This window comes from Schistocerca serialis, chromosome 9, assembly GCF_023864345.2.
Source record: "Schistocerca serialis cubense isolate TAMUIC-IGC-003099 chromosome 9, iqSchSeri2.2, whole genome shotgun sequence".
Classification (NCBI taxonomy): domain Eukaryota; kingdom Metazoa; phylum Arthropoda; class Insecta; order Orthoptera; family Acrididae; genus Schistocerca; species Schistocerca serialis.
The window spans coordinates 213,806,669-213,823,093 of NC_064646.1; the positions used below are offsets into that span (position 1 = coordinate 213,806,669).

The 16,425-nt window shown below is 38.4% G+C and overlaps 1 protein-coding gene across 1 annotated transcript in view; it reads left to right on the forward strand.

The window, feature by feature from the left end:
• The window catches only part of LOC126419495 (RIMS-binding protein 2-like), a 268,550-nt gene that overhangs the window by 163,835 nt on the left and 88,290 nt on the right, over positions 1-16,425 (forward strand). The window contains exon 5 of the mRNA XM_050086685.1: positions 10,027-10,188. Within this exon, the coding sequence (XP_049942642.1) occupies positions 10,027-10,188 (162 nt within the window). The remainder of the gene's footprint in view (positions 1-10,026; positions 10,189-16,425) is intronic.

Genomic DNA, 16,425 nt, shown 5'->3' on the forward strand with positions numbered 1-16,425 from the left:
TGTCAAACACTTTCCTAGGTGATCTAACAGGGCCTTTACTGAAAAATTATCCTCTTATGCTGTGCAAGTATGTGCTACATTGACTGTATGAAAAATGATATAGCTGGGGCTCTGGCTAAGCTAAATTCGCTGCTAAATCTGTTCTCTCATAGGTACTACTCTCACAGCACCACTGAAAAGCCCCTTCAGAATTTGGAAGGAAAGGGAAGAAATCCCTGATGAGTTGAACCTTTGGATCAATTATTGAGGCATGTTCTGATGGCACAATTGGTAGCACACAGTCCCTTGAAATTCAAGGGTCTGAATTGTAGTACCAGTCAAACAGAGAATTAATCAACAGTCACAACTTGTGGCAGAATGCCATGCAAATACCTGTTTATAAAAAGTTCTGTCTTTCAAGGCAACAACTCTGAATACCCTTCAGTTGCCAACTTGTTAATCCCTTAGAGATTGTGCAGATGAACTTAGCCTAATAACAGGACGCACAGAGGTGCATAATTAATTGTTCTTCTCTCAGAAAAGTAACAAGAAGAAAGCTTAGTACACCCAAGAGCCAAAGAAACTGGTACAGCTGCCTAATATCATGTAGGGCCCCCATCAGCATGTAGAAGTGCCACAACACTGTGTGCCATGGACTCAAGTAATGTCTGAAGTAGTGCTGGCGGGAACTGACACCGTGAATCCTGCAGGGCTGTTCCATAAATCCATAAAAGTATGAGAGGTTGGAGATCTCTTCTGAACATCACATTGCAAGGCATCCCAGATATGCTCAATAATGTTCATGTCTGGGGAGCAGATGTGTTTTAACTGAGAACAGTGTTCCTGGAAACATTCTGTAGCAATTCTGTATGTGTGGGTTGTTGCATTGTCCTGCTGAAATTGCCCAAGTCCGTCGGAATTCACAATGGACATGAATGGATACAGGTGATCAGACAGGATGCTTACGTACATATCACCTGTCAGAGTTGTATCTGAACATAGCAGGGGTCCTGTATTTCTCCAACTGCACATGCTCCACACCATTACAGAGCCTCCACCAGCTCAAACAGCCCCTGCTGACATGCAAGGTCCATGGATTCATTAGGTTGTCTCCATACCCATACATGTTCATCCCCTCAATATAATTTGAAATGAGACTCAGCCAAGCAGGCAATATGTTTGCAGTCATCAACTGTCCAATGCCGGTGTTGACGTGCCCAGGCAAGGCATAAAGCTTTGTGTCGTCAAGTCATCAAGGGTACACAAGGGGGCCTTCATCTCTGAAAACCCATTTCAATAATGTTTTGTTGAATGGTTCACACACTGAGACTTGTTGATGGTCCAGCATTGAAATCTGCAGCAATTTCCGGAAGGGGTGCACTTCTGTCTCATTGAATGATTCTCTTCAGTCGTCTTTTGTCCCACTCTTGCAGGATCTTTTTCCAGCCACATCGATGTTGAGATCTGATGTTTTACCAGATTCCTGGTATTCACAGTACACTTGTGAAATGGTCATATGGGAAAATCCTCACTTCATCAGTATCTCGGAGATGGTGTGTCCCATCACTCATGCTGTGGCTATAACACCATTTTCAAACTCACTTAAATCTTGACAGCCTTCCATTTTAGCAGCAGTAAATGATCTAACAACTGTGCCAGACACTTGTGGTATTATCTAGGCATTGCTGACTGCAGTGCCATATTCTGCCTGTTTACACATCTCTGTATTTGAATATGCATGCCTATACCAGTTTCTTTGGTGCTTCAGTGGTTATGGTACAAAGAAATGTATCCTTGTGCGACACATGTTATGGTGATGCTATAATAGATGTGTAACCAAAACTGTTAAAAAAGTAATAAGATAATGTAGTAAATACAGCGTATTAGGGAGATAATCATTCTAAATCAAAGGTTCAAGTGTTTTACAAGTGATGAAAGAGTGACAATAAAAATAACATTGCAAGCAAACCTTTGAACTGACTGACTCTCTTTTCTATGTTCTGTTATGGGGCACAATTGATCAGAACAACACAGAAACACCATGCATCAAGGAATAATGTTCAAATTAGTATTTGTGAGGATAATATTAGTGTTATTTATAGGAAAAACCCAGTCTCACATAATGAAACTGCAGAAAAGTGAATGGGCACACACATATTTAACAAAGAATGCTTTTGTGTCTTCAGAGTATGAATATATCTGTCATACATACTATGATACCTAACTGTGATCTAATCTTTGTACTGCTCTCTTTCAGTATCTCATATTCTCGACAATTTCTTTATTCTTATATTTCTCTCTGTGTTTGTTCATTCATTTCTAGACATTTCTATACAAAGTTGTATTCCTGACAACTATTACATCCTATTCATTTGTAATTTGTTGTCTGTATGCCTTTTTGAAACACATTTTGGATCAAGTGTTCCCATCATTATTTTCCATAACCTACAGGATCCATTAGGTACTTTTTTAATCAACTTTTGACTGTTATTGGTAATAGTCAGTATGTGTGTTCTGTATATGCAGTTACTAAATAAAGTTGTCCTCAACCCTGAGATTGATTTGAATATTGCAGTGCTTTACTATGCATTGTGTCATTGGAGATGATATGTCCTTGCCTTTCTCCAAACTCTTAACTATATTACCCAGTCAGTTTTAGGGGATCCCACATTGTAACGTGGGTTCCAAACAGTTGTGCAACATGACTGTTTGCACTTTTATTGATAACTTCCAAAGCTAAAAGAAGCAATGGATGGCTGAAAAACTGTGGGTCTGAACTAGGATTGTAGAAACTAGGATTTGTAGGTACTTTACTCAGTCACTGAGAGCCACTATGATTCATTATAAACACAATTATTGGCAGCCTCTGATCAGACTGTACCATATTACCCATCTGTTCATTTCAAATAGATATGCCCATTCAGCTCAACTTAGCCTGAAGAAGTATCATTGCATGCGTGTAAACTTACAGCGGATAATTTTCTCATATCTAACTTTTTTTACCACTTTGCTGTTTACAAATCCTTTGCTCATGTTTTGTTTACAAGCCTTTATGTTCATGTTTTGATTACATTTGCTACTGAATTATGCTTAAGTCATGTAATGTGGTAAAAATTCAACCTCATCGTCAACAGTAGCAGTGATCATTTCTTTCATTAAGTAATGTGACCTCCCTAAGTATTGAGCTCTACCACATCTTCCATGGGCAAGAAGCTTAGGCAATATTTAGCTATCTGAGTCGAGCAACGTTCCACAGGTCTTTATTCTGTTGGTCTGGTGGTCTTCCTCTTGTTCCTACTCTGTCTCTTGGACCATCAGTCATAATTTCTTGTGGCATCATTGCAGGCCCATTGCCATTTCATAATGGCTGTTCTCTCCAGGATGTCCTTGAGGTCAGTAATTGATATACTGCACAGTTCTAAGTTTCTGTCTTGTATTCATGAAGCATCTAGGTCTGACAGGTGCGATCAAAACTTGGAGGACACACTTAATAAAACCTATTGTTTTAAGTTTTACTGCCATGTCTGACCTGAAGATAGATGAATGTCTTCCATATGCTTGCCAGCTTAGCTTGGTGCACCAAGATTTCCAGTATTACGTCTCCTGTATATTGACAAACTAGCCAGAATGGATGTATTCTCTCACAGTGTCCAGTAGTGTATTTTTTAATTGTAAATTATCATCTCAAAATAGAAGTCCATTGAGTTTTGTTAGAGCATCATTTTTTCATCTTGTATGATAAATATAATTCAAGCTTCATGTTAGTGGAGTAGCTTTTTCTAAAGAAATTTCACACTGGATTCCTTAGTTACCAGTGGGTTAGCATTTGGATGGATGGAAAAATTGAGATGAGTCAATTGAAGCTATTTATTGTTTACATGTGGTGCATAGCTGTATTAAATTTCAACATAAACTCCAGTACAAACAATGCAAGTTCAGAAGTGCTTACAAAGTGCCTATTTGTTAGGAAATCTGCATGTAGGTCACACACAGTGTGACATACATCATAATTGAAACAAAACCACATAGGTTAAGTCTTAGAGGGTATGTTAGAAGACATTTTTCGCTTGAAGATGGTAAGTATGAGACTTATCAAAATGTTGGGACAAGATGACGCCATCAGTCAGATGATCACCTGAGAAGACTTCATCACCAGCAGACATTCAAACTTCATGTCTGAGATTGCCCTAACTGTTGGCTGTCTGTGACTATGCTTTGTTATCTTGCTACAGGAAACCCATTGACAATGATACACATTATTTCAGTTTGAGTTCAGTACAAAAATTATTTGTAGGTTGTCTGAGTAGGACAAATTAGTGCTGGTGGCCTTTCATGTGGATGATATTCCAAGACAACATGATTTTCATTTGAAAGAAGGTCTGCATAACATTTTCCTCTGATGGCTGATGGCTGCATTAGAAACTTACTTGGTTTGGGTCCAGAGGTATGGTACCATACTTACTCCCTCTCTTAGTTTTTATTTGGTGCTAGTGGAACCATGTTTTCTCCTGAGGAATGCTTCTTGCAAGGAAAGTGTCACATTATTTTTTAATTTTGTTTGGACATCAGTCTTACTGGCACTTTATGAAATTGGAGCTCCTCATGCACAATGCAATGTTTTGAACCGTGACTAAGGTTTATGGTTGATAACAGTGTCATCCAGAGGCTTTCCAGAGGTTTTCTGTTAAGATGGCTGCAATTGGGCAGTGTTTTCTAAAGCAACAATTCTGTACATCTGATCTGGTTGAGGAGCATTAGCCAAAGGCATCATACATGTTGCAACTTTCTGTTAAAATTATAGGTTTTCTTCTGAAACATGCCTTATCATACTTGGATGATCATTTTGCAATGAATTTTGATAGGTTTCACAACTTCAGCACACAGAAAAAAATAACTGAAAACCATTAAATTTGATATTAGCTGCACATGGAGCAGCATGTTTACACAGTTCTGGTTTCAGTGTCTGTATGATTCTGCCACCTGGAGACAAACTGGCATACTTTCAGGAATATTCTTACTAACTTACTGGCTGCTAATACTGCATTTGCTTTTTTAAGTGTAAATTATGTTTTCTTTTGACTCAGTCTCATATCTGATAGTTTACAGCACAGCAAAATATACATTGTATATTTTCTGCCTGGAGGCTACTTGTGTAATTATACATTAAGCACCAGAGTAGTGAAACAAATGCCTGAAAACTTCTGCACAAGAGTAATCCATTTTAGTTGGAAATTAAGTGTATCACACTGTAGCAGTAATTTTAGATGTATTAGGCACTGAGTAGCAGTGAGGATTTGTACCACAGTTGCAATACAATGTTTTTTCAGTCTATACCTAATCTATATTTCAGATTGTTACCAGTTTCAGTTACATACTATCATAGATCATATACCTCATCGATCACTCACTCGATCAAGATCATCCCTAGTACTGAGTTTGCTGTCATTGCGGATGGCATAAACACTATAGTAAGAACAATGTCCAATAACGTTCTAGGGATATGGATGCCTGATGATGGCTATGTAAGCAAAACCAGTTACTACTGTATTAGGAAAAGGACGGTTTGCTACTCAGCATAAAGATGACACCTTGAGGTGGAGACAGTCAGAATGGAAAGAGTCTTACACATTTAGCTTGCAGCCAAAGCTGCCTTCAGAGAAGAAAATTCCCACACATTCACCCTGCACATGACCACAATCGCTGGCTGCTTGGGTTGGAATGCAACTGTCAAGTTGAACAAAAGCAGCAATCAAGAAATGAGCAGGGAAGAGGGAGGGAGAGCAGGAGGAGAGAGGACGACCTGGTCTTGCTCAGCCCAGATTCTTTTCTGAACCTCCTCTCCTCTGATGGTTCTAATGCACACCTCTGTCCACATTAAACCCACTAACCAGCAACAGCACCTGCATTTCAACTGGTGTCATCCCTTACACACAAAAAATTCTCTCTCATATAGCCTGGCCACCCAGGAATGGCGTATCTGCAGTGACACAGTGACAAGAACACCATTACCTGGACTGTTGAAGGCCTTCATAGACATGTACTAACCGAAGCCTAGGCTGCAAACAGATTTCTTTTGCCATTTCGCCACACAACCTTAATCCTTCCACCATCTCCAAGAACCATTTACAAATGAGTGCTACTACCTCACACATTACCATGCCAGACTGGAACAACTCACTCACATCCTTTGTTAGGGCTTCGATTTTCTATCATTGCACACTGAAATGAGGAACATCCTAAGCTAGATCCTTCCCACTCCTCCTAAAATGATGTTCTGTCACCTACCCAAGCTCTACAACATGCTATTCCATCTCTATACCATTCCAAATTCCAATCTCTTGCCATAGAAATCATTTCCCTGTTGAAGACCTAGGTGCAAGAACTGTCCAGTCCACACACCCTGTCTTGTTATGGGCTTATTCTATCTCAGTCATGTACCGACTTTGCTGCAATCATTGCACAGCTTTTTATATTGATGTGACTACCTATGAACTGTCAACCAGGGTGAATGGCCACAACCACACTGCAGCCAAGAGCAAAGTAGATCACCCCTGTGGCACAACATGCAGCTGAACTTAACATACTCGATTTAAATGACTGCTTCACAACCCAGGCCATGTGGATCCTCCTCTGCACCACCAGCTTTTCAGAACTGGTCAGATGGACGTTATCCTTACAACACATTCTCCACTCTCAAAATTATTCCAGCCAACCTACAGTAACCTACTGTCCCCACACCCTCTGCTCAAGATTTTCTGTTCCCTCTGTCATATCGCCTTCACCTTTTCACATGTCCCACCATCCTCATCATGTGCTAGTTTCTGCCAATGCATCCACCCTTCTTTTGCCCTCCCTTCCACTCTCTTTTTCCACTCACCACCCTCCCCCCCTCCCCATCCCCCATAACCTCCCAACACTGTGCCTGGCATTCTGGTCATGCCACCATCTAGTCCCTGCACTCTCTACCAGACAGCATTCTTCTCTCACCTCACCTGCACTCTGATGTTCCACCCCCGTCTCTGCCTCACTGTATATAGCTATGCTCATTGATTGTGACAGTTGCATTGGGGTCCAAGTTGCAAGAGAGAGTAGTCGTGTGTGTGAGGTATGCTTACTAGTGTGAATGTGAGTGTTTCTGCCTTTCTGAAGAAGGCTTTAGCTGAAAGCCAAATGTGTAACAATCTTATCATTGTACCTGTCTACACCTTGACATGTCATCTTTACAGTGGGTAATAATCTATCCTATTCCTAATACTGTTAATATTCCAACCTGGACTTCCAATGTTTACAAAACCAATTACAGCATGAAATACAATTGTGTGGTGGGCTGAATAAACATTCTATTACAACAAATGGAATCTGTAGCATGTGTAAAATGATCATGAAAGGAGATTAACAGAACTGCAGTGAAACTTTACATCTGATCTTTTATTTCTAAATGTGGTGGTGATGGGGGAGAAGGTTAGTGCCATAGAGCACATGATATACATATATGATGACAGCCACTAACTAAATATATGTGACAGTTCATATGACTGCGAATGCAATTCACTTTCCATACTGCTTTTGGCTTATTTTTCTTGTCTCTTTCATATTAAATAAGTAATTTTCCTCTTATACATTGGTATCTCTTGAAATGCAGTGTACCACTCTCCTTTATAACTGTGTTCTTTCTGTAGGTAAAAACACAAAAGTCACTGTGATGAAATATTTCTTTGATGATGATCCTCTTGTTTCATTGTTATCTAATGCAAAGCGACAGGTTAAAACAATGTACTGTATCAGGACTCACACCTGTAACCACCCATTTTGTGGTCATTGCATTTCCAACTGAAACACTTGAGTGCATCTTAGGAACCAACTTGAAACATTCAAAGACTCAATGATAAACTGAAGCTTTGAATGTGCTCAAAAGGTGTGTATCAATGGCCCATTTTGTATAGCAGTGTTCATGAAAGGCAGGTGTCTAGAGCCTATTCCTGTCCCAGCACACCGTTTTAACGTGTCACAGATAACGACAAGCATATATTGTCAAATGAATTTAATATGGCAACATCCCACATGACATGCTTGGTTGTAATTTCTTTCTGAGACATTAATACATTTATTTCATTTATTAGTAGATAAGTTGTAGCAGTGGTGGTTGTCAGTCAGTGCCCAGTATTGATAATTTAAAAATACAATGTTCCATTCAAATTGCCCCTAAAAACAAGTTCTGATTGAGCCAGAATGCCCATGTGTGTTAGAAGAGTAGGTTTTTAATTTTTTTCTTCATCTCATATTTATTGAAAGTGCATGTTTCCTTTGTAAATGTTCTTTTATTATTTCTATTGCAGCACTGGTATTCATCAGTATCATGTTTTACATATGATTACAAAGTTATACACCAGTGTTATTTCCAAGTTTATAAATGAGTGCTGGTTGATTGTTTGATTCACCTTGAATGAGAATGAGAAGTCAGAAGCTGTTCTAGTGCACTTACACCTTTTAGAAAATGCACATTGTTGATCTATTCTTCTGTAAGACACACGTGGTCTTGTATTACACTGTGTAGAGGTCTCTTTAATAATCCCACGTGAAATGCTTGGTTGTTGTTTAATACTGCACAATAATCAACTTGTAAAAAGTTCTGTAAGAATGAAATTTAATTACTGTAATGGAAGCCATTGAAAGTTTTTATTGGCAGTTATTAATTCTGTGCTATAAATATAACTTTTTAAAAAATGAAAGAAAATCATTTTAAAATAATTTTTTGCTGCAGTTTGTAAACTTCTTGTGGTGACAAGAACTTCCTAGAGCATCCTGACAAAACATTAAAACATATATCATTAATTACCAAATAAAATCATGCCCTAACAATGGTTTGAATAAAGAAATATTTTGCAGTTGTAAATATTTCTGCTAGTGCAGAACAATTTACTTCTTTTATTGATGCTCAGCTGGTTTCTTCAAATACATAAAGCTTACTCAGAATGCTTGACAGCTAATTAACAACTGTATGGAAAAGATAGGTTGCAGTTCATCACATAGAGGGGTATTGAGTTGCTGACATTCACAATGAGAAAGAATCTTAGAAATATTCAGCTTTTGGACTAAGTCCTTCATCAGACATAGAAAATTCACATTCGTTCACACAAGCAGAATTCACACTACACAGCCACTGTCTCCAGGCACTAAGGCCAAATCAGGTAATCAGACCTCAGCATCAGGGGCAACAGTGGCCTTGTGCATATGAGCTGTGCTTGTGTGAGTGTGCGTGATTTTGGTATATTCAATGAAGGATGTAGTCCAGAAGCTGAGTATTTCCAGCGTTCTTTTCATTGTTCCTGACTACAACTAAATGCCTCCTCTACATATTTGGTGAATTGCCATGTGGTTGTAATTGCATCCTGGATTTTCCATTGTTTGACACATAAATAAGGGTTTTAGTTAATAATGTATGTTCCTAACACACTAATTTTGAAAGAGTGGGTTCAGTAACATAACTGCTTGAACAGAAACTTTGGAGGAAAGTAAACATGATGTATTCTATCACTTGCATGATGAACTGAGTAATTACTCATGTTCCTCTGACCATTGAGATGTGAAAAAAGAGAATGAAGATTTCTTTCTCTCATTCATCTTCAGACATCATATGCCAGCCCTTTAAATTGGAATTCTGTGAATTCATTTTTATTGAAAATAGTGACTTCAAACTAACAAATTAAAAGGCAATTAAACTTTTTTGACCTGTATAGCACAGTTTCATAAGCATAACTTGAACTTGCAATACACTATTATTTAAGCTAAAATCATTTGGAGTTCTGCACCTGTAGATTCAAACACAAACTGCACCTTTGTGTGTGATGACGGTTAGACACACTGCATGCTAGATGATTTTACTCACTGGCACAATATTTACAAGATTACAGAACTTGTTTCGTGAGTGGGTGATAAGCGTGCTAGGCAGTGGCTAACAATTCACCCATACATTTCTGTGGGAACCGTGCTACACTGAAGTGTTTGTCGTTGGTGAGCCAGCAGAGCGCGGATCCTTGCTCTCCTCAGGTCTGCCCGACCCTCCGGTTGACATCCAAGTGGAGCCAGGCCCTCAGGATGGAACCCTGCTAGTCACCTGGCTCCCTGTTACGATCAACACAACAGCTCCGGTCACAGGCTATGCAGTCTATGCCGATGGCAAGAAAGTCACTGATGTTGACAGCCCAACAGGTCAGTATTGTTCAGAGCTTTTATGTGTTAAATAAAATTATTATTGAGGCTTACTATATATATATTCTGCTCACGCATATACTAGAAGTTTCATTATGAAAAAGGACATCCTGTTAGAAGTATATTACTTCATTATTTCTGGGTCAGAGCCTTTTTCAAAGTCCATCAGGTTTATTAACATAAAACTTTCAGTATTACTTATTTCTTATACTGTGTTATGTATGTTTCAACAGCAAGACTACAATAATTAATTTTATAGTAATTATATTTAAATAGTTGCTTCTTATGGTTTTGTTTTCCTTTCATATGTCTATTAATTATAGAAACAATAGTGTCAAATTTAGACCTTTCTGCTCCATTCATTGTGAAACAAATAACATTTCTTATATGCAACATCTGTGTCACTAATGTGAAGGTTTGCTGTAATACAGCTTCAAAATGATAACTTTGCTTGCTTTCTGCCCCTTCACCCTGTTCTCCCCAATCTCACTAGTATGTTACTTCATTTATGCTCATTACTGCATAATTAGAATATTCAATAAAATTTCACCTTAATCATTTACACTGATTAGCCCAAACATTATGACCACCTGTGTGAAGCTTGTTTGTCCATCTTTGGAATGAAATACCTCACTGATTCTGCGTATCAGGGATCCGACAGTTTATTTCATAGATGTATACACACAGGTCATGTAATTCATGCAAATAATGGGCCATTGTTTTGTGTATGCAGTGATTGTGCCCAATAGCTACCCAGGTGGGTTCCATTGGATGTACATCAAGCAAATTTGGTTGCTGAGACATCAAAGTGAGTTCATTGCCATGCTCCACAAATCACTGCAGTATAGTTCTGGCTCTGAGATATTGACAGTTATACTGCTGAAAGATGACATCACTGTCAAGGAAGACAGCAAACATGAAGGGATGCAGGTGGTTCCAAGCTGTCAGCATGTCTTCGATTACTACCACAGCTCCCATGTAAGCACGGGAGAATGTCTCCTCCCATTCAAGCACAGGAGAATGTCTCCCATAGCATAAGAGTGGTCTCACCAGCCTGTATCTGTTGCAAACTGCACACATTGATCTGCTGCTGACCTTGATGATGGCCTTTGCGAAGACGACAAGATGACCTAGTGTGATTCACATGAAGAACCAAAACATTTCCATTTATTAATGGTTGAATCCCAATGCTCTGCTGCTCACTGTGGTTGGTGATGTTGTTGGGTCAACAAGTGAACATGTAGAAGTGGCCTGCTGCAGAGCTCAGTGTTCAACAGTGCACAATGAACAGTGCACTCCAAAACACTTATGTGTGAATCAACGTTGTTCTCTTTTGGCAGATACGCCATGCCACCATCTATCCTACTTTACAAAGCAGACAAGCCTCTGAACCCCACATTCTGTGAAGAGTTGTGGACATCCAACTGTTTAGTGCCTAATGGTAGTTTCACTGCCCTACCTTTTTCCATAGATGCTCATAACAGTAACATGTGAATGTTTGACCAGCTTCGCCATTTTCAAGATACTCGCTCACAGGCTCTGTGTAATAAGAATCTGCCCTTTGCCAAAGTCACTTATGTCAATGGATTTCTCCCTTTGCAACCCATGTCTTCACTATGGTGATCCCACATCTGTATCTGCTCTGCTTGAATACTTTTGTTATTGCATCATGTGCCCACAATGCCACCAGGCACCATCCAACTTCATGGTGGGCAGTGGTCATAATGTTTTGGCTAGTTAAATAGTTACATGTCTTGTTGCTCTGTTTCTGCCACTTGTATCTCAGGTTCATATTCTGGTTATTACCTTCCATTGAGTACATCTACTTGAGACAGTCTCTTTGTGTAAGTACATATTTGTAACTTCTAAAAATATTCAAAATGAAATTAAAAATAAATTATCATAATATTTGCAACAAAAGATAAGTGTGTACTTACTAGGCAACAAGACAGGGATAAGTAAACCAGAGTGAAAAACTCAGAATTTAAAAATACAACTGAATCTGGTGCTTCTTGCATTTTCTGTATTCCTTCACCCTAATAAATGTATGCAGCATGTTAGAAAAACAATTAGATACAGATACTGAAAGAGAGGAAAAATCACTCTTTACTCTCAGTTTTTCTAAGAGATAGAGTACGGGAAACTTGTACCATGTTTCCTCTGTGGCCCCGCTCATATATTTCCAAGATTTTCCCGTGTACACTGTGATTATTCAAACCCACAACTAGCCATCCTGATTTAGGTTTTCTGTGATTTCCCTAAATCACTTCAGGTAATTACTGGGATGGTTCCTATGTAAGGTCATGGCAGACTTCCTTCCCCCTCCTTCCCTAATCCAATGGGGCTGTTTGATCCCCTCCCCCAAACCAATGAACAACCCATGGACACTGCAAAAGTCTTGCTGGGAAGGCCTTACACACCCTGTATACAGTCCCACTATCACCCCCATGCATTTTCCATATTTTTGGATCCATGAAGAAATACATTCAAAATACATTCTTGCTTATGAGATGAAGGCAGAGCTCACCATCTGTAGCTTCACTGACAGCACTGATTGTGAACTTGTGATACAGAGCCGAGTGAAGGGTCTGAATCAGAGGTGCAGATGGTTCTGCAACCACATAGGCTGTAGATTCCTTGACGTGTGCCACGGAGTGATGCGGTATCGGGTCTCGCTTAATAGGTCAGGGGTCCTCTGCACTGCATAGTGGGTCAGGGGCCCTCCACACACAGTAGGTGACTACATATGAAGCAGAGGCTGCATGGAGTGGACTCGGCAGTTTTTTGTGTCAGATGGTCTTGTGAAATAACGAAAACAGTTTCAATCTCAGGGGGGGGTTCAGGCCAAACATAGGATGAGTATTGATGTAGGAACCATTTGTAATATAGTAGTTATCTGTTGTAGCTATGTTGGGAAAGAACTAGAGCTCCGGGCATTATGAGAAAGTCTTGAAGCTCGGATTGTTGTAAGTACTGAAAGCTGGCTAAAGCCAGAGATAAGTTCAACAGAAATTTTTGCTACAAACCTTATGATGTTCAGGAAGGATAGATTAAATACAGTTGGTGATGACAAATTTGTTGCTGTTTTAAGTAGTCTATCTTGTATAAAAACTGAGAGTGATAGGTCTATTGAGTAATTAATGATGGAAGCTGTACTGAAAAACCAAAATTAATAATTGTTTCCTTTTACTAACTTCCCGAATCAGATAATACAGTTGCCAAACAATTCAAAGAAGATTTGAGTCTCATTTCAAATAGCATCCCACTCGTACAGTTATATTTGGTGGTGCCTTTTATCTACCCTTGATATGTTGGCAAAAATAGACTTTCAAAGTCTGTGGTAGCATAAAAAGTCATTCGAAAGCATATGAAATGCTTTCTCCAAAAAATATTTAGAACAATTAGTTCAGGAATCCACTAGCTGTGAAAATGTAATTGACCTCTCAGCAACAAATAGTCCCAAGCAAATTGGGGGCTTCATGATGGATACAGTAATTAGTGAGCACAATGTCATTGTAGCAAGACTGAATACTGTAACATCTAAAACCACAAAAAATAAACAAAATGTGTATATATTTCAAAAAGCAGATAAAAATCCACATGACACCTTCTATGAAACTGCTTCCACTCCTTGCAAACTAACTGTGCAAGCATAGGTCAGATGTGGCTTGAATTCAGAGAAATGGTGTCAACAGTAATGGAAAGATTTATACCAAATAAATGAATAAGAGAAAGAGCTGACCCAAGCAGGTAAAACACTGTTGCAGAAGTAATGAGAAAAGCATGTCAAATTTAAAGACCACAAAGCCCCCAAAGTTAGCAAAGTTTTGCAAAGCATGAAATGTAGCACGAATTTCAATGCAAGATGTTTTTAATAGTTTCCTCATCGAAACTCAGTTTCAAAATCTCATCGAAAATCCAAAGAGATTCTGATTGTATGTGAAGTACATCGGTGGCAAGACACAACCAACACCTTAACTTTGTGATAGCCAATTAGTGCCACTATAACAGAATCACTAAAAAGGTTTTCTGAAATTCCTTCACCAAAGAAAACAAAGTAAATATTCCACAATTCAAATCAAAAGCATCTACCAATGTGAGTAATTTGGAACTAGATATTCTCAGAGTAGCTAAAATGATACCCTTAAATGTGTGAGAGGAGGAAAGCATTTTAATTACCACTGGCGCTGAGTGAAAATAAAATATACAGTTTCTGTAGTTCTTCCTATAATTGGACAGTGGTAGTAGTGAATTCTCAATCATAACATCAGAGCAACTGAATAGTTTGGGCCTCCACCATTCACAAGTACGAAGACGAGTAAAAACTTAAAAATTTTAACCACAGTTAATGAAAGTTCAGATAATAACTTAGCTGCTCCATATGATGAGGTACTCAACTTTGATATCCTCAAGGGTTGTTGCTTCAGAAAGTCCGAGTGTTTGGTGATGCTGATGTACTAATTTTTAAATAAAACACAGAGTATATCACTTTTCTTGTCTTATATTGTGACCGATTAGCATGTACATTGTTGGAATATAGATTTCTCATCTGACAGCCTCTGAAAGAGACTCACACAAACAACTTCTGAAAGACAATAATGCAGACTCGATGACTGACTGACAGACTAACTCTCTCTCTCCCTCTCTTTTTATATAAAACTAAACAGTTGAATACATTGTTAAATGTAAGATTTACAAAATAAAAGTTAAATGTCATGAGATTTTTGTAGTTAATTACATTAAAAAAATGGGCCACATATTGCCCTACATGTTCTGATATACAGTTTGCAAAAGTTTACTTAATTTCATATACAATTTCAATGAATTTCACAGTACAACAATTTAAATCACATTTTAGCTAGTTGTAAACAAATCACTTTCAATAAGATATAGTTCACAGCATTTTTGGTGTGCTCTCAAGTAGAGCTATCGTTTTACATAATCATATGAATAAACATGATAACTTTTCAGAAATAGGGGAGAAATAAATTTTCAAGAGTATATGGTGCAGTGTGGCTGCACAGTTCATATCACAAAACTTCAAAGTTGAATTATTAACAAATGGCCCAGTCCCCTTTGTTGCTAATATAAATCAGGTAGCATATTAATGTGAATATTAATCTGAGATAGTAAACTCATTTGTACTAATTTTTCAAAGGACAGTTTACTGTTGGATTTGGGTAGAGACATAACAAAATAAAGTCCTTAAAGTTAAAAAAACTTGAGCTAAAATGACCTCTTCAGAATGTGTTGACATGAGGAAGGAATTTCAAATAGGGACAGAGAGGTAGTCCTATTTCATAGCAAAGCAACTTAAATTACTACTAATTAGATTCCTTTCAGAGTCTGCTGATATAATAGATCTGTTCTTAACAGTAATGTTACAATCTCTGGTTTGATGATAGATCCTCAACTAAACACTGTAACATTGTGCAGGTCACACCAGTATTCAGGGAAGGAATTAGGAGTAATACGATGAATTACAGACTCATATCACTTATGTCGATTGGCAGTAAAATTTTGAAACATACACTGTGTTTGAATATTATGAATTACCTCAATGAAAATAATCTATTGACACATAGTCAGCATGGATTCAAAAAATATTGTTTTTGTGAAATACCCTTAGCTCTTTATTCACACAAAGTAAAAAATACTATCAACAGAGGATCTCAGCGTGGTTCCATATTTCTGGATACACAAAGGGCTTTTGATACCATTCCTCACAAGCAACTTCTAATTAGATTGTGTGCCTATGGAGTATCTTCTGATTTGTGCAACTGGGATCATGATTCCCTGTCAGAAAGGTCACACTTTGTAGTAGTTGATGGGAAGTCATCAGGTCAAACAGAGGTGATAACCGGCATTCCCAAAGGAAATGTTATAGCCCCTCTATTGTTTATAATCTATATAAGTGAATTAGGATACAATCTGAGCAGCCATCATAGAGTTTTGCAGTTGATTCTGTTGTTGTGGCTGTGCCCTCTTGTAATGTTTTGTGGCTCCTGGTTGGATGAGGAGACGGTGGTATGATAGGTGGATGGCCAGCTTCCCCTCGCTTCAACACAAAATGCGCACATGGTGAAAATAAACTTTATTACAGGAACCAATTGAGTACTTAACTTCAGTGCTGTCCAGTCTGAAGTTCTGTGGTTAACAACAATCAGATAACATTTACTAATTCTTAAATCTTGGACGTATCCATATCACAACCATGTACAGTGATTAACATTCCCT